The 23,154-nt window shown below is 38.2% G+C and overlaps 2 protein-coding genes across 2 annotated transcripts in view; both read left to right on the plus strand.

The window, feature by feature from the left end:
* Positions 1 to 80: 80 nt before the first annotated feature.
* On the plus strand, positions 81 to 12,693 carry GOLT1B (golgi transport 1B). The gene is made up of 5 exons (XM_024733430.1): positions 81 to 227; positions 5,345 to 5,436; positions 6,837 to 7,015; positions 7,871 to 7,952; positions 10,159 to 12,693. Exons 1-5 carry the CDS (start codon positions 203 to 205, stop codon positions 10,195 to 10,197), a joined length of 417 nt encoding a protein of 138 aa, XP_024589198.1. The 5' UTR covers positions 81 to 202; the 3' UTR covers positions 10,198 to 12,693.
* Positions 12,694 to 19,313: 6,620 nt separating this feature from the next.
* The window catches only part of SPX (spexin hormone), an 8,902-nt gene continuing 5,061 nt past the window's right edge, over positions 19,314 to 23,154 (plus strand). Inside the window, exons 1-5 of the mRNA XM_024733409.1 lie at positions 19,314 to 19,386; positions 19,801 to 19,881; positions 20,110 to 20,167; positions 20,646 to 20,708; positions 21,923 to 22,006. Coding sequence (XP_024589177.1) covers positions 19,381 to 19,386; positions 19,801 to 19,881; positions 20,110 to 20,167; positions 20,646 to 20,708; positions 21,923 to 22,006 — 292 coding nt within the window. The 5' untranslated portion in view covers positions 19,314 to 19,380. The remainder of the gene's footprint in view (positions 19,387 to 19,800; positions 19,882 to 20,109; positions 20,168 to 20,645; positions 20,709 to 21,922; positions 22,007 to 23,154) is intronic.

Genomic DNA, 23,154 nt, shown 5'->3' on the forward strand with positions numbered 1-23,154 from the left:
AACAAAGCCACAGGTGATTGGTTGACGTTGGGAGCAGGCTTAGCCAATGGGGAACGGCTTTGAATTGGGGTGTGGGAGGCTGCGTGTTTCCGGAAGACGTGGCGGCTTTCGCCTGGGCTGTTTCCCGGCTGCGTTCCCTCGACTTTGCCTCACACCCTGGCCGCTCCGAGGTGCTATCGACGCCGCCTTTACCCTTGCAGCCATGATCTCCTTAACGGACACACAGAGTAAGTACCTGCTCCGAGGCCCCGCCTCGAGCCCCGGACACCCCTTCCTTGGGCTGGGTCTCGCCCGCCCGCCCCTCCGCCCTCCCGGGTCAATGAATGAAGCTCCGGAATGGGGGCGGCGGCCTGCGAGACAGCTAAGGGCTGTGGGCGTCTGGAGGGCTGCCTGGAGGAACCGAGGGCTAGACTCGCGGTGGTGGACCTGGCCTGGGGGGAGAGTCGGTGGGGTCTGGGGAGACGCCCTAGCTGGGGAGGGGAAGCTTTCGCCGAGCGTCTGTCTCGCACCGGGGTAGCGCAGCTCTCCCTCCCAGGGAGATGGGCGCTTTGTTCCCGCGGGTGGCCACGAGAGAAAGTTTGATGCGCTGTGCCCGCAGCCCACTCTTGGGGACATTTCTGCACGTGACATGCTTGGGGTCCTCTACAAGTTACTGCTGGTTGTTTGGGAGGCTGAGTTTTAAATGTCATCTATGCTAGGCTGTTTTTGAAAATGTGCTTACGCTTAAATATTTTGAGTATTTGCCTTTTGCCACTACTGGAAGCACCCTTTTAAAAGTCCCTTGAAACAACTTCACTTTTCTACCGGCGACTGTCTCCCCAATAGTAAACTCTGTGTTCAGTTAAACGATTTCTTTCGTTAATATTGTATATTGTGCTTTGGTGGCATGTTTTATTATTTTAGCATCTTTCTGCCTGCCACAGTTCTCCAGGCCTATCTTATCTCTAAGATTAACATTGCTGTCTGTTTTCTTTTTCTATCAATATAAAATTTCCACTTTTCTATCCCTTTTTGTCAATCTTAATAATTTTGTATTTACATTTCTTCCAGTGCTTCCTATCTTTTGATGGTCGTGATAGACTTTTTATCTCACTTTGTTTTATCTGCCACGCCTTTTTTTTTCTTATTTTAAATAACTTACTTGAATTTTAAAGATTTTAAGAACTAAACAGTCTGTTGAAATAAAAATAGAACTTCCTTTAAAAATGCCCTGTTTTAAAGTGGAGTCGTAAGGTTTGGATTCAAGTCATGGCTAACTTGAACTTCACCGAGCTGCTAATAACTCCTGCACACACTGCCACCCCAGTCAGGCTCCCTCCCTTCCTCAAATTGGACTGGGTCTGTACCTTGGATGCCCATTTTGGTCTGCGTGTTCTGATCAGAGAAAATATAAGTATAGTCCTTTTTTGTTTGGGGTTTTTGTTTGTTTGTTTTTGGTGGGATGTTTTGGTTTACTGTTATAATAAGAGTAGCCATTGTATATAATTGTATAAAAGCATCTTATTTCAGTTTACCGTGGGCTTTTATATAAATCGTTATCCTTAATTCTTATAAGAGCCCTGTAGAGCAAAGAGGAGTATGTCTCTTATAAATTAAAGGAGGCTCGAAAGAAATTCAGTGTATAATCATGAGGAAAGTGACAGAAACAAGACTTGATCCCAAGTCTGCTGGCTCAAAAACCTTTGTTCTTTTCACGGTACCCTACTAGCACCTAAGAAGACTTGCTATAAAGCTTATTTGAAATCTATCTTAGAATGATGAAATTGTTCCATAGCAAAAAGAGTTTCAACAGTAGATATTTATCCTTTAGAATTGTGCATTGATTTTTTTTTGAGAGACTGTGTAGAATATTCAGAGCCTATTTTCTTTATGATGCAGTGCTCTGTTGCTCTCAGTTGAAACCCAGAATTTAGCAGAATTGTATACATAAATTGCTAGGATTTATTTCTAATACTACTAATTACTCAGAGGAAGTACTTAATCTCTACATAGTTTTCCTATCTAACTTTCCTATCTTAGTCTGTGATTATTACATAGGTAAATATATGAACTGCTTATCCTGTGTGTAGAGATTCTTTTCTACTGAAGTCTTATAGGGACAAGTGCCTGATTTACATCCTTCCAAAAACCAAAACAAGGGAGTTGGGTTATAATGTGGGCAGAAGAAGAAGCATTCTCCTCACTTCATTAAATTGATGAGGAGGATGAAATTATACTCTTTGCTGCGCATTTGCCAAGTGTTTTAGATAAGACAGTGGATCAGAACACAAAATGATTGGTGAACCAAAAGCTCTTTGGATTTCAAATGGTGTTTGTGTATGTGTTTAACTGTAGGAATCAGCCATCATTCAAGTGACTTGCCAAAATTATTCTGGGATCCTGATTCTGGAAGAGAAGTACCAGACCAAGTACTGATCATAGTAAATAGCAATTCATAATTGTTTTAAGGAATTCTATGTTAGCACCCCGTACCTCACCCCACCCCCAAAAAACCCCACAAGATTTATTGAGGGGGCTGGAGTGGGGCAGTTCCTATGCTGCCTCTAAATCTTTACTTCATTATGTCACATTGCCTGAAATTCTACCATGGTGTTCAATTGAGTTCTTTATTGTGATATTTTTACTTTTTGAAAGGAATGGGCATAGTAAGAAAGACAATGCTGCCTTAAAATGTCTTAAATAAGATATCAAAATGCTAACAGTGATTGTCATTGGTTTAAGAACAGCTCTCCTTATCAAATTTCTACAATAAGCTTTTGATTTTAGATACATTTGTTTTATTAGACTGCTTTTATCAGATTATGCTTTAAAAACACGCATGTGTGCACGTGTGTGTGTGTTCGTGCGCGCACAAGCGGGAAGGAAGGTTTGATAGTGCACAGAGGAAGATGTTTATTTTACTGTGTATGATTCTGGTGGTGAGAGAGCAGCTCCAAGTAGGGCTTTAATAACCAGAGGGCTTGTGAATACATAGGCATAGGCAAGAATGGAATTCTGGAGGGGAGAAAATAACACAGCGAGGTCAGTTTGAGACTTTTCACCCATTCAGATCAGGGACTATTGGGCAATAACATGCTAGTGTCCGTTTTGGCAGAAATGTTACAGGCAACCCTCTCTTTCTGTACGACACTGGATAAAGTAGTGGGAATGTTTTGGTTTCCCCTGTTATAGTTGTAAGATGTGGAGCCTGAAGACTGGATTTGAATTCTAGACGGACTCCACACCACACCCCCGTCCCTCCCTGCACCTGTCCCCCTCCACACGCACATTTGCTGATTCTGTGATCAAGGGTCAATTATTAATCTGAGTCTTCAGTTGCCCACATGAAACATGGGGCCGGTGCTACTTTTTAACACACCAGTTTTGCTAAAGGAATTATGACATATTTGTATAAACATCTCATTAAATGTAAAACCATGTACAGACATTGTCCTTTTTCACTGCAGTCAATTTCATACTGACATCTCCTTAGTTATATTAGTAACAAACTAATTATACTAAACCTAAAGATGCTTCTCCCAGAAGTCCAGCCTACTCCAGTGCCCTTGAATTTCATTTAATCAAACATATTTAACCTGGCAAAAAAAAATCTCTAGAATAATGTAATGATGCCTACCTTGCAGTAGTATGGGGAGGATTAAGTTCTGTAAGATACGTAAAGCACCTCGTAATGGGCAATTCATGGTAAATTCTCAATACATAGTAGGCATATTGCCATATAGTTTCCTTACTGATGAACAAACATCTCAAAATGTGTACATAATCATTAGGACAATTTGTGAAAAGATAGAAATGAGTTGTATTTAAATAACTCAGCTGCCAGTGACTAAATCCTAACTACTAAATAGTTATTTAATGGAATTGTCCTTGCTGTTTTGTCCATATTTTCCTGTAGGAAATTATGTCTGACACCTGAACAGTTATTTGGTTAAATTCTCCTAAAGCATTTAAGCATGAAGGTATGAGCCTCCAATTTTCATGAGAATTTGTGTCCGTGGAATACACTTACCAGTGTATTTATGGACAGGTACCCGAATTCTTTTAGACTAACTTTCGGAGAACAAGGCAGCTGGAATGGGAGGCAAGAGTTAACTGTAAATTGAGGTGAAGGATGTCGAAAAAGGCATAAGATGTAAATTTTCAACTCATCATAACATTTTACATGGCTTAAATTTTTAAGTAGCTGTGACTTAGATTTTAGCTCTCTGGAGCCGAGGCAAAAAAGTTAAGTAACAGATCAGAAATCACTATTGTGTATTTAAAATTGTGTTTCCCAAAATATGGCAGTTTCGGTCTGATTTATTATTTTATGCAGATAGTGCTGCTAGGTAAAATAAGGATTGGTGACTGTTTCCTGAAATCAAAACTGAAATGATCAAGGAACTAATTTCGTAGATTGTGCTTTGTAACGTTAGCAGAATAGTACAAGTGTAATCTTAGAAAGTTAAGACTCTTCAGACATAAAGATAAGCCTAGGGAGTGTAAAGGCAATAAAATACGAGTTTTGTATAAAGAGTAACCATAGACGTAAAAGCTTATACTTTGTCCGTCACTCTATACTCAGTACCTAGAACAGTTGCTAGCATTTAGGAGTTGATCAACAATTCTTTGTTTTTGAATGAAAAAGTAAAAACCCAGAATATTAATATTAGGTAAAACAATGTTCTTTGAAATGTTGGAGAGGTTATTTTAGGACTCTTAGACTAAATATGTGAATGGATGCATAGTTGAGAGAGACTTGTAGAAGATAAATCCATAATAAGCCATGAAGAAGTTAAAAGTCTGAAAATTAACTTTGGAGGAGACGGCTTCTTGACTCAAAATCTCTCCTGTTGTCATTGTGAGAAGCAGTCTGTGCTGACCTCCCATAGCATTTCCAGTGGGTTAAGGAAGGAATTCGTTTTCAGAAGGGAAAGAAGGAACTGCAGATATTGTGCATACAAATACTAGTCATGGAATATGAAAGGAGAAGAGGAGACAAAAGTGAACCCACATACTTATGTCTGATGCCAGAAGGGCTCTTGGGAGGGAAAAAATAATAAAACCAAAGGTTTAGATTCCTGATTTGTCTTTCTCTATTATGAATATGTTTGTGAGAAATGCTCTCTCTCATATAAGGATTAGAAATTCCCATTCATATTTTAAATTTTGGGGGTAATTTTCTGTTGTTAATTTAATTTGTTCTGGATCTTAACGAATGTCCTTATGTCACCCGGCAATGTTGGGGTCCTATTTCCTTATATCAGTCAAAAGAAAAACTGAAAATTTTTTCTTGCTTAGTTTATGAGGATCTTAATGTAACTTTACTTTTGCTGTACCCTTAACCATATAACTTATATTGCAGAAATTGGAATGGGATTAACAGGATTTGGAGTGTTTTTCCTGTTCTTTGGAATGATTCTCTTTTTTGACAAAGCACTACTGGCTATTGGAAATGTGAGTTTTTCAATATATATTTTAACTAAATTCATAAGGAAGTTTTAACTACTAATGAATTATTGCCTGCTATGAAATCAGGGGGAAATAATTCACTGTTACTCATGTGAAGACTCCTGTTACATCCTCTGATTTCATCGGGGGTGGAACCTGTCAGCTTTCTGTTTAAATAAAAGATAAATGCTTAATGAAGTTTTCTAATTCCATAACTGCTCTGTTAAGTGTTTGCTATGTGATTTACAATAGATTAAATCAAGACTGCCTCAAATAGTTCAAAATAGATGACTTGATAGCCCCATGTCTTGGTAAATTTGTTAATGTTTTGACTTTACACATCTGAGATTTAACATTTGCTTAAATAGCATAAAATGAACAGATTTTTAAAAACCACTTAAACCTTTAAAAAATATATCTATATTAATAATTGACCTGCTAAGAAAGGTGTGTATATTGTTTATTTGGAATGTGTACTCTGTTGTCCATGTGTGAAGGCTGTGCAAGAGTTCTAGAAATAACTAATAACCCTTCTAAGAGGGCAATAAAGCCACTGAATAACGATAAAATATTTTTGAAGTGTATGTTAACATTGGGCTTTTAATTGGACATTGGAAAATATAAAGGGTAACAATTGTTCAAAATTAATGTTTTAATAAACAATAATATAAACAGCATTGGTATCTCAGAATGTGAAGCTTAACCGTGAGGCTTAATAAATACTTTTGTGAAATATTTTTCGCTGAAGAATGGTTATGAAGAAAGGCAAGTATTTGGGAATAAAACCTAGGAAAACGCAGGCTTTTAGTCAATCACCATCTCTTGTCCATTGTCTGAAAACATACAAACTATAAGTATATTTGAGAGTGCATGGCAGTATTTGATTTCTGCTGCTCCCAGATTTCCGGAATTAATAAAACTAGGATCTTCTTGCTGGCTTTGCGTGGTTTCTTCTACTACCAACTGGGCCATGTCAGGTTTTCTCCCATCCATAGGAACTCCTATCACCCCTGATCAAGTTTTCAGAACCAGGAGTACCTTCGGTTGACATATTTACGGGCACCTTCCCTCTCTTGCCTTGCCGCTCATCTGCTTGACTAAGCCATCGCCATCTAGCTAAAGCCGGGGAAACCACTGCAGAAGCAGATGCTGCTGGGTGACACCTAATCTTTCTTTGTTTCTCTTTTCTTCATCTAATCAAGATAGAAGAGGACTGAACAGAGTGGGATACAACTACAGCTTTAACGTGGTTCTGCCTCTTGGTGTGCATTGTAGTTTTCTCTGGCCAGTTGCTCACATTAAAAGCCATGTGTCTTTTTGATCGTATTTAGCTTTGACCTTACCCCTTCAAACACATGCAGTGCATTTAACTGCTTTTTCTGTGTTACGTTTTCCTCCTCTTCTAGGTTTTATTTGTGGCTGGCTTGGCTTTTGTAATTGGTTTAGAAAGAACATTCAGATTCTTCTTCCAAAAACATAAAATGAAAGCTACAGGATTTTTCCTGGGTGGTGTATTTGTAGTCCTGATTGGTTGGCCTTTGATAGGCATGATCTTTGAAATTTATGGATTCTTTCTCTTGTTCAGGTAAGGCAACTATTTTATTTTATTGTTTCTCTTTCAGTAAACCATAATGTCATATAATTATTACGGAAACCCAGATGTGTTTATCAGATGCAGATGATTGCTTATGTCAGGGTATAAATTATTTTATAAAGTATTTTCAATGCAATAAAATTTATTTTGTTGGCATTTTACGGCACTCTGTTTATGTTTGGTATTTTCATCAACCAGACAGTGATAGATAGATAGATAGATAGATAGATAGATAGATAGATAGATAGACAGACAGACAGATAGGTAGATAGATAGATAGATAGATCCAGCATTTTAATATGTAGACCTGATGCTGTACAGTTACTGTCACTTGATGACACTTTCTTTAATGCATGTAGATATTAGAAAATTTTGGACCAAATACATTATGGGAGGTTTTGATCAGTTAATATTTTACAAATGCCACTTACCCAGTAAATAATAGTATGCAGTGTGAGAAAATACTTTCAAGTAAGTTGGTTTAATTATTTATTCAAGAAAGGTGTATCATTTGTCTTCTATCTGCCAAGCACCGTATTGCCCACAGGAAACAAACATTATTAAGTGCCAAATCTGCTTTAGAGAATCTCTCATTTCTAATATGGGAAATAGACTGTAAAGGTACCAGTAGGATGTAATAGTAATGCCATTATAGATGTTTATGCAGAATGTTATGAGCACAACTAAGGAAGGGATCAAATCCAGGGAGAGGTAAGAAATAACTGAATTTTGAAGTCTCTTAAAACATTCAAAACTTTAACAGGATCCTTTCTTTTTACATGGCTAACTGTTCATTTTGGTAATGGAGAATGTGTTCATTCTAAGAACTTTCTTCGCCTCTCCCAGGGGCTTCTTTCCTGTGGTTGTTGGATTTATTAGAAGAGTGCCAGTCCTTGGATCACTCTTGAATTTACCTGGAATTAGATCAGTAAGTAATCATATATTTAACAATATGTTTTTTAAACCATTAAAATAAATGTTCTCTGGGGAGAGGGACGGCTTGGGAGTTTGGGGTTAGCAGATGAAACTATTATATATAGAATGAGTAAACAACAATGTCCTACTGTATAGCACAGGGAATTATATTCAATATCAGGTGATAAACCATAATGGAAAAGAATATAAAAAAGAATGTGTATGTGTGTGTGTATACACACACACACACACACACACACACACACACGTATAACTGAATCACTTTGCTGTATAGCAGAAATTAATACAACATTGTAAATCAACTATACTTCAATAATTTTTAAAAGTTTTTTAAATAAAATAAAAATTTTAAAGATAAATGCTCTCTGATGCTCTTTGTAGAAATTTGAGGAATTGATACATGATTGATAAGTTTTTTATTATGATATGAGTGGTTGCATCGCATAGATCGTGGTTACCATGAATACCAGAGAAAATAATCATTGCTAAACCTATAGAACCTGAAATTTGGTTTCACTGTATCCATTCTTAATGTTGTTCTCTCTTTTTTCATGGAACTTGGATTGATGTGCTGTGCTGCCTTTCTCTTTGAGAGTTCAGGGCACTTTTCAGTTAACTTTTATATGATCTCTAATTTTAGAAGCGATAATATAAAAGGACACCATTATTTCTTACAAATGTTTTCTCTCTTAGACTGTATCACCAAATGGAGTGCTTTAAGACAATTAAATAAAGCACTGTGATACTGGAATTCAGATGATAAAATTCCGTTCCTAGCTCTGTCCACGGTTAGAACAGTCTCGTCAAATCTGTTTCTCCAGGGCGGGCAGTCATCTTCTTAAAGTTGTTTGCAGACTTTTGTAGATGCTTCTAGAGAAGTAGTTCATAGCATTTATTGAATTCTCAGAGAGCTAAAGGATGGCTTACCCACTAAAAATAGGTACCACTATAAGCCTAATCTCATTTCCATCCTCAAATCAGAACCTTGCAGCCCAGATAACCTAGACATTTTTTGAAGTTACCTTTGGAGAGACAATGTTGTGCTTTCTCTCCACCTAAATTTACCGTAAAATTCTAATGAATCCATGAGTGCTTTGAGAGCAACTTTTAGTTTCAGTGTGCCAATCGATCTGTTTGCGATAATATAAAATGCTAGAACCTAGGCTTATAGGGGTATATCCTGATTTCATTTGCATTAATCCCCAAACTCATACAGTAGTCAATGTTGTTTATACCTAGAATGTCTTTTGAATGTACTAAAACTTCTAGTTATAGAGCTGTAATCATTAATCATGTCCTTAATTTAAGGATTCTTCAGTATTTGCATAAATGGACATCCAATACTATAAATTGTGTTTCCTATTATTATTACTTCATTATAATAAATGCTTAAGTAAAAATGTGAATAATGAAATGAAAGAAAGGGTTAGATGATCGCTAGATTTTGGTAGTGTTATATAGTCACTTGGGTTATGTAACTTTTAATATCTTCACTAATTACTTTGTTTCAACATCTGTTTGCATCACCATCTGGAATGCTGAAGAAAGCCCAGTTGCTTTATATTTGGGGTGGAGTAACCAAAGTAAATAACCACTTACATTAATGTGTGTTAAAACTTATGTTCCATAATTATCGATTTATGCTTGCATCATTAAGTCTCTCTTTAATGTCATTGCCACTTTCAGTCTGAAGTACAGAATACACATTTAAAGTATTTTTAGTCAGTAGCTGTTGTTAATTATTGAACTTAATGGAGCTAAATCTGTTTGTTCAAAGACTACATAGGCCCAGAAGAGATCCACAATAATGGTCAGTTGAAATACCTTATTGGGTTCATTAATGCATGAATGGCTGACATTTCAGCTTTTTATTTTTTTACTTATTTTTGTTGAGTTAGCAGCGTTAGCTTCATCTTATCCAATTTTTTTATAAATTGCGTTGTGTTTCTTGTATTGCACCCTTAAAGTCATATGTGTAACGTGTCATGCAGAAACAACTTATAGAAAAAAAGTTTTTTTTATATACATTTATGTGTCAGAAGATGGTGGTGAGTAGTACTGGATTAATCGTTGTCAGTCATACCTTAAATTTCCACACATCTTATAAAGCTGGGTTTTTTAATCAACATTTGAAGTGTTGATGTAATATTTTATAGTGCCCTAGGCTTTCATTTAATTATCTGTTTTTCTTCTTGCAGTTTGTAGATAAAGTCGGAGAAAGCAACAATATGGTATAACAACAAGTGAATTGAAGACTCATTTAAAATATTGTATTATTTATAAAATCCTTTGAAGAATATTCAGCACAAAATTAAATTACATGAAATAGCTTGTAATGTTCCTTACAGAAGTTTAAAACGTATAGCCTACAGAGTAGCAACAGCAGTTAACAAAGAAGCAGTGAAAACAGACTTCTAACCAAGTCATCTAAGAAGTCAGCAAGCAAACCGAAGGAGATGAAATCTATGTTACAATGCATATTGAAACTCTTGAAGGGGATTTTTACTGTTTTTCCACAATGTGTGAAACACAGCCATCCTTAGAGAACTGTAGTGCCTGTTTCTTTTCTTTTTATTTTGAAGATGCAAGCACACCCATAGGCATTTGCTTTTTAGAACTGTAATGTCCTCTGCAGCAGTGAAAATATTTCCAGTTGCACTGTGTCTCTGAAAGTGATGCATGAGTTAGATTGGATTATGTCATCGTGATATATTAAAACCAGGAAAACCCAGTGTCAATGTATGAATCACTTTTTTTCTTTTTTCTTTTTTTTTTGGTAAACGTATGGTTAAAATAAAACTTTTGTGGTTCTTCTGAATCTTAATATTTTAAAGCCAGATGAAAATCTGAACTAGATATTCTTCGTTGGAATATGCAAAGGTCATTCTTTACTAGCTTGTAGTTTCTAAGTTATAGCTGACTCAGCACTTTTTCTTTCAGGAACACATTCTGGAAGTCCTCATACTTCTTGGGACTCTCACGTGAGCATCTGTATCTTTCATGACATGTAAGCATTTAACAAAAAAAGCATTCTTGGTGATGTAGGAGTCTGTTACCTAGCTCATTTCATTGAATAGTTTGTTACTTAAGATACTACATGATGCAACCCAAATGGATATTTCCATGTTGTGATCCAGTTTTTCTTTTTCTTTTATTTTTTACAATTTAGCGGCTATTTATTACTTTGCTTTTCATAAAATTACTACTGGTAATATTTACTTTAAGATGTATGGTGTTAAAAGGTTAAACTTACAGCTGTTTTTTAAGGGCTATTTACATAAGCCAAGTTTTCCCTTCTTTTCAGCTTTTTTCATAACAAAAATCAATATGCATAATGTGTGTTTCATATGATCACTCTTCATTTGACTTCATGGAGAGAATATCTGAGTTCACATACTAAATTATTTTACTGTAATTAAACTGGCTATAGTTCTGAAAAACATGACACTACAAAAATGATGTGTTGTCTTTTCTACTGTTGCTGCTTGACAGGCAGTAGGAAACAGTAGTTGTTTCTTCATTAGTAGTTTTCCAAGGTGGCACCCTCTTGATAGATGTAGGAAGACATTTCAAGAGTCATAGTACTGTTTGTTTTACCACTAATGATTATACTATTTACTCTTTTTTTTAACAATTGCAAAGCTTTTTAATGTATAAAATCATAATTGAAATTTGTGATTTTTATTGACAAATGTGTCTACAAAATATATTACAGCCTATGTTATTTTTAGTTAAATCTCTTGATGCACAGAGAAGTTCCATCCTTGCTCATCTAAAGAAGGAAGGACTTGGTAGATAGTCTAATGGTTCAGCCTTGTGGATTACTGTCTTTTTGGTACTGGCATTTGACTTATAATCTGTGAAAACAGATGATATTGACAAAATGAGACTCCTACCTCAATAGTTCATGGAATAATAAGAAGCCTAGTGTTGTGTCTAATGTTCTTCAAAAAAGTAATATCCTCACTTGGAGAGTGTCAAATATATACATATTTTGGGGATTGACTTATACAAGTTGCCCTGTAGGACTCTGTTATACATATTTTTGACTGACCCGTATTATTTACAGTGGCTAGATAATTCTACCTTTTTAAAGCAAGAACAGTATCTGTTAATGTATGGAACATCTGTATTATTTAGCTCCTTTGTAGACATGAATTTCTATCAAAATGTTCTTTGCACTGTAACAGAGATCTCTTTTTCAGCAATCTTATTTCAGAAAGCATTATTAGAAATGTGTAAAGGATGTGATAATCTCCCAGTCCTTAGTAAGAGTGAGAGGCTTGGAGCAGTTTTCAGTTTTAAATGAGTCCACAGTTTATCTCAAATGTGAGTTTGGGACTGCTTGGCAGCATTGTATGTTTCTTATTCAGAACCATTGATGAGGCTCTATTTTTAAACATACTTGTCTTCTGACAGAAAGGACTGTACATCATATTGTTTCTTCCTTTCCAAAATTAGCCTTCTGTCTTTGTGACAAAGAACATTCTCTGATTATTGCTATAAAGACAGAGGAGAAGGTCTAATACTACTTAGCCTTAAGTGTTTCTGGCATTGTTCAAATGTATTTTCTGTAAACAGAAACCTATTTGGAATGTTTTCCTTTTCCCCTTATAAATTGTAATTCCTGGAATACTGCTGCTTTTAAAAGTCTCACAGATTATATGATCTAACAGTTGAATATTGTAAATACACTTGTCTTACTTCTCAATAAAAGGGTACTTTTCTATTAACTGGTGGTTGTCTCAACTTGGGCTGCTATAACAAAATTCCATAGACTGGCTTACACAACAGATGTTTATTTCTCATGGTTCTGCATCCTGGGAAGTCCAAAATGAAGGTGCTGGCAGATTCAGTTCCTGGAGAGGGCCCTCTTCCTGGCTTGCAGACAGCTGCCTTCTCACTGTGTCCTCACATGGCAGAGAAAAAGAGAAGGAACAAGTACTCATCTCTCTCCTAATAAGGACACGAATCCCTTAATGAGGAGCCCCATCTTGATAACCTCATCTAAACCTAATTACCTCCCAAAGGCCCACTCTCAAATACCATGATGTTGGGGGTTAGGGTTTCAACATGTGAATTTGGAGGGAACACATTCAATCCATAACAATGGTCAGATGTATTTTTATTAAGAAATTCTAAAACTTTAGCATTGCACAATAACCCACCTCGTGTTTTGTTTTAACATCTTCATTGGAGTATAATTGCTTTACAATGGTGTGTTAGTTTCTGCTTTATAACGAAGTGAATCAACTATACATATACATATATCCCCATATCTCCTCCCTCTTGCATCTCCCTCCCACCCTCCCTATCCCACTCCTCTAGGTGGTCACAAAGTACCGAGCTGGTCTCCCTGTGCTATGCGGCTGCTTCCCACTAGCTATCTATTTTACATTTGGTAGTGTATATATGTCCATGCCACTCTCTCACTTCGTCCCAGCTTACCCTTCCCCCTCCCCGTGTCCTCCAGCCCATTCTCTATGTCTGCGTCTTTATTCCTGTCCTGCCCCTAGGTTCTTCAGAACCATTTTTTTTTTTTAGATTCTATATATATGTGTTAGCATATGGTATTTGTTTTTCTCTTTCTGACTTCACTCTGTTTGACAGTGTCTAAGTCCATCCATCTCACTACAGATGACTCAGTTTCGTTTCTTTGTATGGCTGAGTAATACTCCATTGTATATATGTGCCACATCTTCTTTATCCATTCATCTGTCGATGGACACAGGTTGCTTCCATGTCCTGCAATGAACATGTGGTACATGACTCTTTGGATTATGGTTTTCTCGGGGTATATGCCCAGTAGTGGGATTGCTGGGTCATAACCTCGTGTTTTTTAAATTAGCCTTATATGCAGTTTTCTTTTTTATATAATGGTCACATCTTCCATATCCAAACTGTTTTAATGTAATCATAAATAGAAATAGACTTCAGGTAAAAAAGTGAGCAGTGAATTTAGAAATTAGTGGAGAAATGCTTAATGTTTTTTTCTCTACATGGAAGGAATATATAATACTTAAGTATTTGTGACTTAAATAAAATCACTTAACGTCTGCAATGTTTTGATCTTATACTTTAGTAAGGCTGAAAACCACTGGCCAAATCTACCAGTTAAGGTACCCAATAAGTATTTGTTGAATCCAATCATTAAACTGTAAGTCTTGACTATTGTCTGGTGAATCTGTTTTTAAATACAGTATCCAGCACATCTTTCTAACGTTGTCCTCTGGGCTGAAAGCTTCCAACTTCTGCTCTTCTGCTACTTGTATCCATATAGGAGGTTGAACATAGAAATGGCATCCCCAAATCCTTCATCGACTGACACATTTTCATGGTCTTACCTTTACCAACTCTAAGACCTATTAAAAGGTCACCTCTGTTTGACTGACTAGGCCAAAACAGCTGGCCCTTCCTGTCCTCTCCTAGAACCTGCCAATTGTTTTGTGGTATTTACATGGTTTGCGAAAAGACATTCTTAAAGTTCAAAGCCTTAAGTAAAGGACAGTAAAGACACTGGCCAATGAGTGGAGAGCTTTATTTTGGATAGCAGGCCTTCTCAGTGTCCCTAAATCTCCTCCTAAAACTGGTAGCCTATGGGGAAATTACTTCTTCCATCCCTTTGTGAGACAACTGGCCTATGGGGCTGACTGGCCTTCAGAGAATAAAGCCAAAGTAGGACTTGAACCCAATGACCTCATCATCCTGTACCAAAACCCTCTATTCTGTTATCAGAGAGTAATTTGGATACTTGAGTATCTCAATAGCCATATTGTCCAGGTAATCTTACCCAAGATAGGAGCTGTTTGACAAAGAGGAATATCACGTGATAGCACTTATGTGTGATTTCTAAAAAACTGATAGAAACAAACTTAAAACAGAAATAGACTCACAGACATTGAAAACAAACTTACGGTTACCAAAGCAGAAGGGGGGGTAGGTAAATTAGGAATTTTGGATTAACGGATACATACTACTATGTATAAAATAGATAAACAACAAAGACCTACTGTATAGCACAGGGAACTATAGTCAATATCTTGAAATAACATATAATGGAAAAGAATCTGAAAAAATGTTTTATATATATATAACTGAAATACTTTGCTGTGTACCTGAAACTAACTCAACATTGTAAATCAACTATACTTCGATTTAAAAATGTATAAATAAAGTTTAAAAATAATTTTTTAAAAAGATAGCTGTTTTCTGTGTGAACACAATAATCACTGACCTTGTAAGAATGCAGTTTAAACTGTGACAGTATTTTTTAAATAGGGCTTGGGCACGCTCCAGTCAACTAGAAGAATTCAGATAACATCAGTGATGCAGGCAAAATGATCTCCATTAAATATGCCTTTAAAAAAGGTTTTGGGGCTTCCCGGGTGGCGCAGTGGTTGAGAGTCTGCCTGCTAATGCAGGGGACACGGGTTCGAGCCCTGGTCTGGGAAGATCCCACATGCCGCGGAGCGGCTAGGCCCGTGAGCCACAACTACTGAGCCTGCGCGTCTGGAGCCTGTGCTCCGCAACAAGAGAGGCTGCGATGGTGAGAGGCCCGCGCACCGTGATGAAGAGTGGCCCCCGCTTGCCACAACTGGAGAAAGCCCTCGCACAGAAACGAAGACCCAACACAGCAAAAATAAATTAAATAAATTAATAAACTTCTAACCCCAACATTTAAAAAAAAAAAAAAAGATATAATTTCCTTTAAAAAAAAAAAAAGGTTTTGGATCCAATTTGTACAGTACCCACTGCCGGGTCATCATATCAGCAGAATAAAGTTTACTGGTTTTATGCAACAACTGTTTTTTTCTCAAAAAGTAACTTTTCTTAGCCAATCTTTAGGTTTAGACCTGTAAAAATCTTAAAATATTGTGAATTTAACAAAAACATTTGGTTGGGAGTCAATGCCCTTTTAGAACAAACACATTCTGGCATGTTACTTTTGATAAGACTACAATATTGATAATATGTCAAAGCCATTCTGCTCACTTGTGCATATTATGCTGAAAATGGCAGCTTTGACGTAAAACATCTGTTTGTGAATTCATTAGCGAAACTGTTACAGACAAATCACGTTAATTGTATTTTCCTTAAGATTGTAAATGCAAATCACAGTTTGGCAATTTATTTTCCCGTCCCTCTTTCTAAAACCTTTGTGTGTTTTCGGTATGGAGAGGGGGAAAAGACATTTTAGTTGTTTGTTAGGGTTAACCTAATAACTGGGTTTCACTTATGAATTGTTTTAAAATGTAAACACATGCATAATCTTTCTTCTGTGGCTTTTTTTTTTGGAAGTTGTTACAATCCTTTGAAATTAAATTCTAAAATCCTAAAACGTAATATTTAAAGGAATATTGATTTTCTTTAGATATGGTGAAAACCTTTTAGTCCTTAGTTTTTATCTTCCTCCTCTCCTAAAACAGTGGAAAACACTACATTCATGGTTCTGGCTCCTTCTTGCTGTACTTATTCTTTAAAAGGAGTAAATATTCCTCAAGTTTCTACCTACAAACTACTTTCTATATTTCATTCTCATTTACTAACCAGATCTCAGTTTTCTTGGCCGCACATGATCGACAATTCCAAACATCAAATGCCCAAATGCCCAAACCCCAGTCTCTCTTAGACAAGTGTTTACTGGTAGATAGCATCACCCCTCAAACTTAAGTCCCAAACTAAACAGATCTAGTCCCTCTCCATTATCCCTGATGTTTCTATTGTTAACCATTCTCCCAGCCTTGTAGACTCTAAGCGTTAGTTGTTTTTTTTTTATCATTTTATATCCTATAAGCTTTCGTACTCAAAATGTCCAAGGATTAGTAGACTAGCATTCATTAGCATCACTTGAGAGTTTAGTACAAATGCAGACTCTCAGGTCCCACCCCAGCTATAATGAATCAGAATGTGCATTTTAACAAGATTCCCAGGTGATTCAAAAGCGCATTAATACCTGCGGAGCACTGCTCTAACATTCCGAAGAAAGTGACCATCTCTCTCATCCATGGTACTTTAGCATATGGTGGCCACTCTGGTCCTTGTTCACTGTCTGCCTGTGTATAGAACTGTTTCAACTGGATATTGACAAATTTGGGTCCTATTTTTCTTGCCTTCCACAAACTCCCTTTTTTGCAGTTCTCTTTCCACATCATCAATTTCTCCTTCTCTGCTGATCATCCCCATCAGCACACATGTTCTGCAAATGGTCATCAAAAGAAACCAACAGACCTGGTCGATTTAAGCAAAAGAGGACTTTATTAAAAGGACAGTGCAGTTAGTATCACTATTCCTCTAGCGCTGGATGCTGGTGTCTATCACTAGCATTGTAGCCAGGATTGCCCCCACAAACTCAAGCATCCTACAACCAGTGCTGCACTAGAAAGTATTTCTCCTACTCCCCACTTTCTTCCCTCCCCAGCTCCAGACGAGTGGGTACGTCTGATTGGTGAAGCCTGCCTCATGCCCACACTCTACCCGATAGGGAGGCTGGTAAAGACTGTCTAGCATTTTCAGCTTCTACAATACAAGGAAGATGCTGCCTCCCACCAAGAATCATAATTTATAGTTTAGGGAATTTCCAAAGTTCCCTAAAATTGAAAGGATTCAGATTTGCTGCAAAGCTAAAAAAATAGCCCGCTTCCACCACACTCACATTTTTTTAAAAGTTCATTTTCCTTTCCCCCTTTTGGTGAAATTTCTCAAAAAGGTTGTCCACACTTATTTCCTCATATCCTATTCAACCCATCCCAGTCTAGCTTCTGTCCTCAAAAGCCATCATATTCTCAAATCCAGCAGACACTTCTTAGCTCACATCAGTTTAACCTTTCAATGTTATTGGATAGTCTCCCTGCTCCCATGGCCTCATTATCCTGGAATTTCTTTCTTTCCGACTGCTTCAGTTCAGCTTCCTTTGCTGACTTTCCCTCTGCTCAATCTCTGTAGGTTTGTTCTCAGAACTCTATCTCTTCCTCTCTTTAACTCCATTCACTCCCTAAGTATTTTTTCAATCCCAATTTTTTCCTGTCTTAAAATTCTCAAAATTCTTAAATCTGATAATTCCTGCCTTTAGAAAAAAAAATCTATAGGCTGGTGACCTGTTTGCTGAGCTCTAGAGTTTACATCTGCAACTGCCTACTTCACATTTCTCCTTGGATGTCTAATATACATTTTAATTTTAATATGTCCAAAGGCAACTCTTTATTTCCCTCTCTTAACTGCTTCTTTATGAAGTCTCTCCAATTTCAATAAAGAGTTTCATCATTCACCCATTGATTAAACCAAAAATCTAAGAGTCATCCTTGATTTATTTTTCTTAAACTCTCATATACGGTTTATCCACAAGTCCATGTTTTCTGCCTCCCAAATTCATTACAGCTCTCCATTCCTTGCAAGGACTCCCCTAGTCTAAGCCATCATCATCTTTTGCTTACAACCAAGTTGCCATTTCTTACTCTCCAACCTCAATTTACAGTGTCCTCCCCTGACACCCACACAGCTTTGGCTCCATTGGTCTCCTCCCTGTTCTTCAAACGAGCCAAGCTCCTTGCCATCCCAAGGTTTTATATTTTTCTTCTGCCTGAGAATGTCAGCAATACTGATTCCCACCCCAGTTTATCCCATGTCTGACTCCACCTTATCTTTCCAGACCCCCTTTTATTCTTACCTTCCCTAAAGTAGCCCACCACTTACCTTATCACATAATTTTGCTTACTTTTCCTTTATAAAGCATTTTAAAGTTCTGTAATTACCTTATTTACCGGTTTGGAGTGTTTCCCCCCTGACTAGAAGATAAGCATGATCAAAGCAGAGACTTGTCTTTTTAATACATGGCTGTGCCCCTTGAACTAAAAGGAAGGATGTCTGTTACATAGTAGGCATTCCATAAATATTTGTTAAATAATTGAATGGATAATTAAGTGAATGACTGATGTCAAAATCCATTGAGATTCCCTAACCTTTTCATTTCTACCCAAATGATTCATCTTTACTCACCGGTGTTAGCTTGATAGCTAGTTAGTTACCCAAGACAAGCTTTCTTTCTTTGTTCATTTACTTTTGATTCTGCCTGGGGTTATTAATCATTTTCAATAATAATAATAATAATAATACTGCCTTGGGAAGCTGATAGGAAAATCAAAGGTCATGATGCTGATATTTTCAGAATATCTCCTGGCTGATGTGGACAGTAAATGATATTCACCCATCAATCATTCCCCTGCTTCCTGCAACTGAATCTCCCTGGAGGAGTCATCAGATCCTCTCAATCTTGAAGACTGACAGGAAGTCCCTGTGGACACTAGCTCTATGCAAAATCAGGAGGGATCCTTGACCCTAAGATTTAAAAGCCCCACCTTCAGAACAAAATTAGAAAACTCAGAGGTTAAGTTATAGTTATTGCAGCTTCTGGAAAGGTGTAGAACATGAAGGTAAGTAAAGGTTTTATATACTTGAGTTTTTTTAGCTATTTTATTAAAAAGCTGTATAGCTTTTTACCTCTTTTATGTTTAATAAGTGTTTCAGAGGCTAAAGGATAGTTAAACGTTATGCCTTTAAAATATCAGAATCATTTGATTTTACAAAGAAAAAGTTTCACTAGTTCACCCAAATCCTCATTTGGGTTAAATAATAAAAATAATATATTTCTAATTAATTGTTTTTTAAAAAGAACTCTTTGTGGATAAACGAGACGATAAACTGGGGAACCCCCTTCTGCCCCACCCTCTGAGCGCTAAAACAGAACATAGCAAAAAGTAAGGGATTTGTAATTGTCCAGGCGCCAGGGAAGGAAGCAGAAGATCTTATAGAGGCACAGAAACGACTTCTTTGATCTTTTCATACAGGGATTCAGAAGTGTGGTGGTAACAACCTTGACTCTTTTCCTGGTGTTTTCTTTCATGGGAAATTCGAACAGTGCTCCGCAGGTAATCAAACGCAAAAATTGGGACTCCACGCGCTGTGTGCCTGCCTGCCTTCCTTCCTTCCTTCCTCCCTCTCTCTTTCTCTCAATTTCTTCCCTTCTTTTCCTAATATCTTCTCTCCTTCCTTCCCTTCCCTTTCTTTCTTTCCCTCCCCTCCCTTCTTTTTTTTCCTAATAGTGGGCTGGGCAGCAACGCCTTACTAACTGCTTTCCTCTTCTCCCCGGGTTATAGAGACTCTTTGAGAGAAGGAATTGGACTCCACAAGCTATGCTCTACCTGAAGGGTGCACGTACGTTCCACATACTTTGCTCTTCCGACAGCAATAGAGGGACATCCGTAGGGGTGCATGAATCGGTGGGATAGATGTAGAGCTGTGGGGAGAGAATCCTATCGAGTTTGTTCCCATAAATAATCGAGGTCATCCTGGTCTCAGTTAATCAAGGAGAAAGGTTGGGGGGCGGGGGTAGATTATCAGAAATCCTCCACCCTAAACCGGAGGGTTGCTGGCTCTTGCCCAAAGGGAGACTGGGGTTTCCAGGGACACACCGCCCTACCCTGGCTGGTGAGCGAGATCGCCGCCCCCTTCGAAGCTCACTCGGGGGACCGGGGGCGGGGGGCGTGCGGACTTTACCCGTGGTCTCCTCCCTCATCCGCGCCGGCGCCCCAACCCGGGCAGTTCCGCGCGCACCGGGCCCCGCCCGCTCCCGGCCCCGGAACCCCGATCGATCGGGCCGGGTGGGCGCTGAGCCCGTGTCTCGCCTTGGCAGAGGGGCGCCGCTTCATCTCCGACCAGAGCCGGAGGAAGGACCTCGCCGATCGGCCGCCGCCCGGTGAGTGCGCGGGGGTGAGGGAGCCGCGGGCTACAGAGGACCGCGCAGGACCGGAGGGGCGCGCTCCGCCTCCAAGACTGGCCCGTGGGCCTTCCCGGGGGAGAGCCGGCCCCGCCCGGCGCCGGGAGCTGGGGGATCGCAAGGCCCCGCCAGTATGGAGGTGGGCGGCGGGGGCCGGGGTTCCGCTGCCGGGCGTCAGGATGGATATGAGAGCTGTGCGCCTGCCCCGTCCGAGAAATGGGCCTCCCGTTTAGGGCATGATCTTTACAAGATTTCTCTTAAACGCTGTTGTTGTTGCCAATGTTGGTATCATCATCATCATCATTATTAAAATAGTGATTTGCCTAAAAACTTCAAACAGCTCTGTTATATTACTAAAAAGAACTATCAAAAGGTTCAAAACCAGAAATAGTGAAGAAGTGGGAGCCTTTAAGGATGGAGCCAGAGACTGTTTCATGATAAACCTTTCGATGCCATTGGATTTAAAAATAACAATACCATTCATTTTGATAAACGTTCAAGATTGTTAAAAATACCAAGTAGACTCATTTTGAAACATACCAAACACTGTGTTGAGCACCTGCTTCAAGCCTGCAGTGTAATTAACCTTTTTTTTTTTTTTTTTTTTTACCGTAGGAGGGTAAGTTTTGTTTTCCCACTTCAGCAGCTCCCAAATTAAAAATCATGGTTTGTGTTGAATCAGGACCGTTTGTCTTCTGTCAGCTTAGATTTGAAATAGTTTTGAATATTATGTAGTTTCTCCTTCAGTCAAATAATTGACTTACATGTGGCCAAGAAGGTAGATTATTTTCTCAAACTGCTTTGGAAGGAACAAGAGAGAAAATAGTCCAGGCTCCAGGCAGGGTCCCATCTAAACCTTTCAGCCCAGACATCCCGTTTTAAGCTCTGAGGGGGCAATTTCTCATGGGTTCTTTATCTTAATCCTCCTTGCTTTCATGAAATTCTCTGTAGTATATAGTTTAAATTTTCTTCCATTCCCTGTAATACACAACATAACCAGTTGTAAGCAGTGCCTAAGGGAAGTGTGAAATGTTTCAACTTGTAAAAATCGTTCTGTGTAAGGGGCTCTTTGCTGAGGGATCACAGAGGTATATCACAGAGATTTTCCAGTATTATAGCATACTGGAATAGGATTTATCTATATGAATATTTAAATGCTAATAGAATCTGTATTTATTTTTTCGTTTCTCCAGAAAGACGAAGCCCAAATCCCCAACTACTAACTCTTCCAGAGGCAGCAGCTGTGCTATTGGCTTCCTTGCAGAAACTGCAAGAAGGTATAATTATAGTGACCTCTTTTAACTGCAGGACAGGGAAGCTTTGAGTGCTTTGGGCATTCTGTGTTGAGTACAATGAAGTTGCTTTTATTTATTCAGATTTTTTAAAATAATTAACGGTTGCCCACACCAGCAGAAATTCACAGAGATGTTTATTATTTTAATACTAGCATGCTGCTCATTAAAGTGTTTCCCAAGATTGTAAAAACATTTCCTTGATGAGACTGGGGGATTTCATGTTAATTCCATAATCCATAGCCTATTGGAGCTTTTATTTCTGTTAGAACTCCAGAAAGTCCGAGTTCATTATTTTATATTTGAAAAAACTGAGGCCAAAAGAGGTTTAAATAATCGCAAATCCGTTTACTCGCTATTAAGGTTTGAAGCAAATGAAATAGCTGAAAATCACTGATTTTTTACTCACAAACACAGCAGTTTCTTATGGTTCACCCTAAGAGATTTGGCTAGTTCTGATTCTAAGCCTGTGGGATTTGCATTATACTATATGGCTTCTTCCATACCAGGATTAGGTGTGTTCTTCAAATAGAGGCTCTCTGTCCATGTAGCATTAACACCACTAATTGCATTAAGGCATCTTGTTGCACATTAGCCAGGGCTGTGGAGTATAACAGGACTGGGTTCAAATCTTGGCCTTGTTGCTTTACTAGCTGGGTGACCCTGAGCCTTAGTGTCATTACGGGTAAAATGAAATAATGACATCCATGGGCAGGTTGCTCTAAGAGCCAAATGAAACAAAGTACGTACTTTCTATTAGCATTAACAATAGAGGTCATCAAAGCATATTCAACAGATCTAGATTTTTCCCTCTCAAAAATTGTAATGATGCCATATTTATGACATAATTTAAATGTTAAAATGTATTTAACAAAATACAGTGAGTAGTCTAGTGGTCAAAGCATAGGCTGCTGGCCTTGGGCTCTGACACTTGTGCTGGCAGAGAAAGCCTGTGTGCTCCCTGCCTGTTATCGGACGGGCCCCATCAGGGAGGGGAAGAGAGCAGGGGGCTCTTTCTGGCTTCTGGTTTATGGCTTTGTTGTGAAAAAACAAAAACAAACAAAAGAAACCTACGAGAAGCAAATGGAAGAGAGTGGGATAAAGAGGTCCTTTTTTTTTTTTTTTTTTGCGGG

This window comes from Neophocaena asiaeorientalis, unplaced genomic scaffold (genome assembly GCF_003031525.2).
Source record: "Neophocaena asiaeorientalis asiaeorientalis breed wild unplaced genomic scaffold, Neophocaena_asiaeorientalis_V1.1 scaffold150, whole genome shotgun sequence".
In the NCBI taxonomy this organism is placed as follows: domain Eukaryota; kingdom Metazoa; phylum Chordata; class Mammalia; order Artiodactyla; family Phocoenidae; genus Neophocaena; species Neophocaena asiaeorientalis.

What these genes read in the sequence shown, in the direction of transcription:
- GOLT1B (XM_024733430.1), top strand. Translation starts at nt 203, where the DNA reads ATGATCTCCTTAACGGACACACAGA. An exon ending in CACTACTGGCTATTGGAAAT is followed by an intron (nt 5,437 to 6,836) that starts GTGAGTTTTTCA and finishes CTCCTCTTCTAG; the next exon opens with GTTTTATTTGTGGCTGGCTT. An exon ending in ATTTACCTGGAATTAGATCA is followed by an intron (nt 7,953 to 10,158) that starts GTAAGTAATCAT and finishes TTCTTCTTGCAG; the next exon opens with TTTGTAGATAAAGTCGGAGA.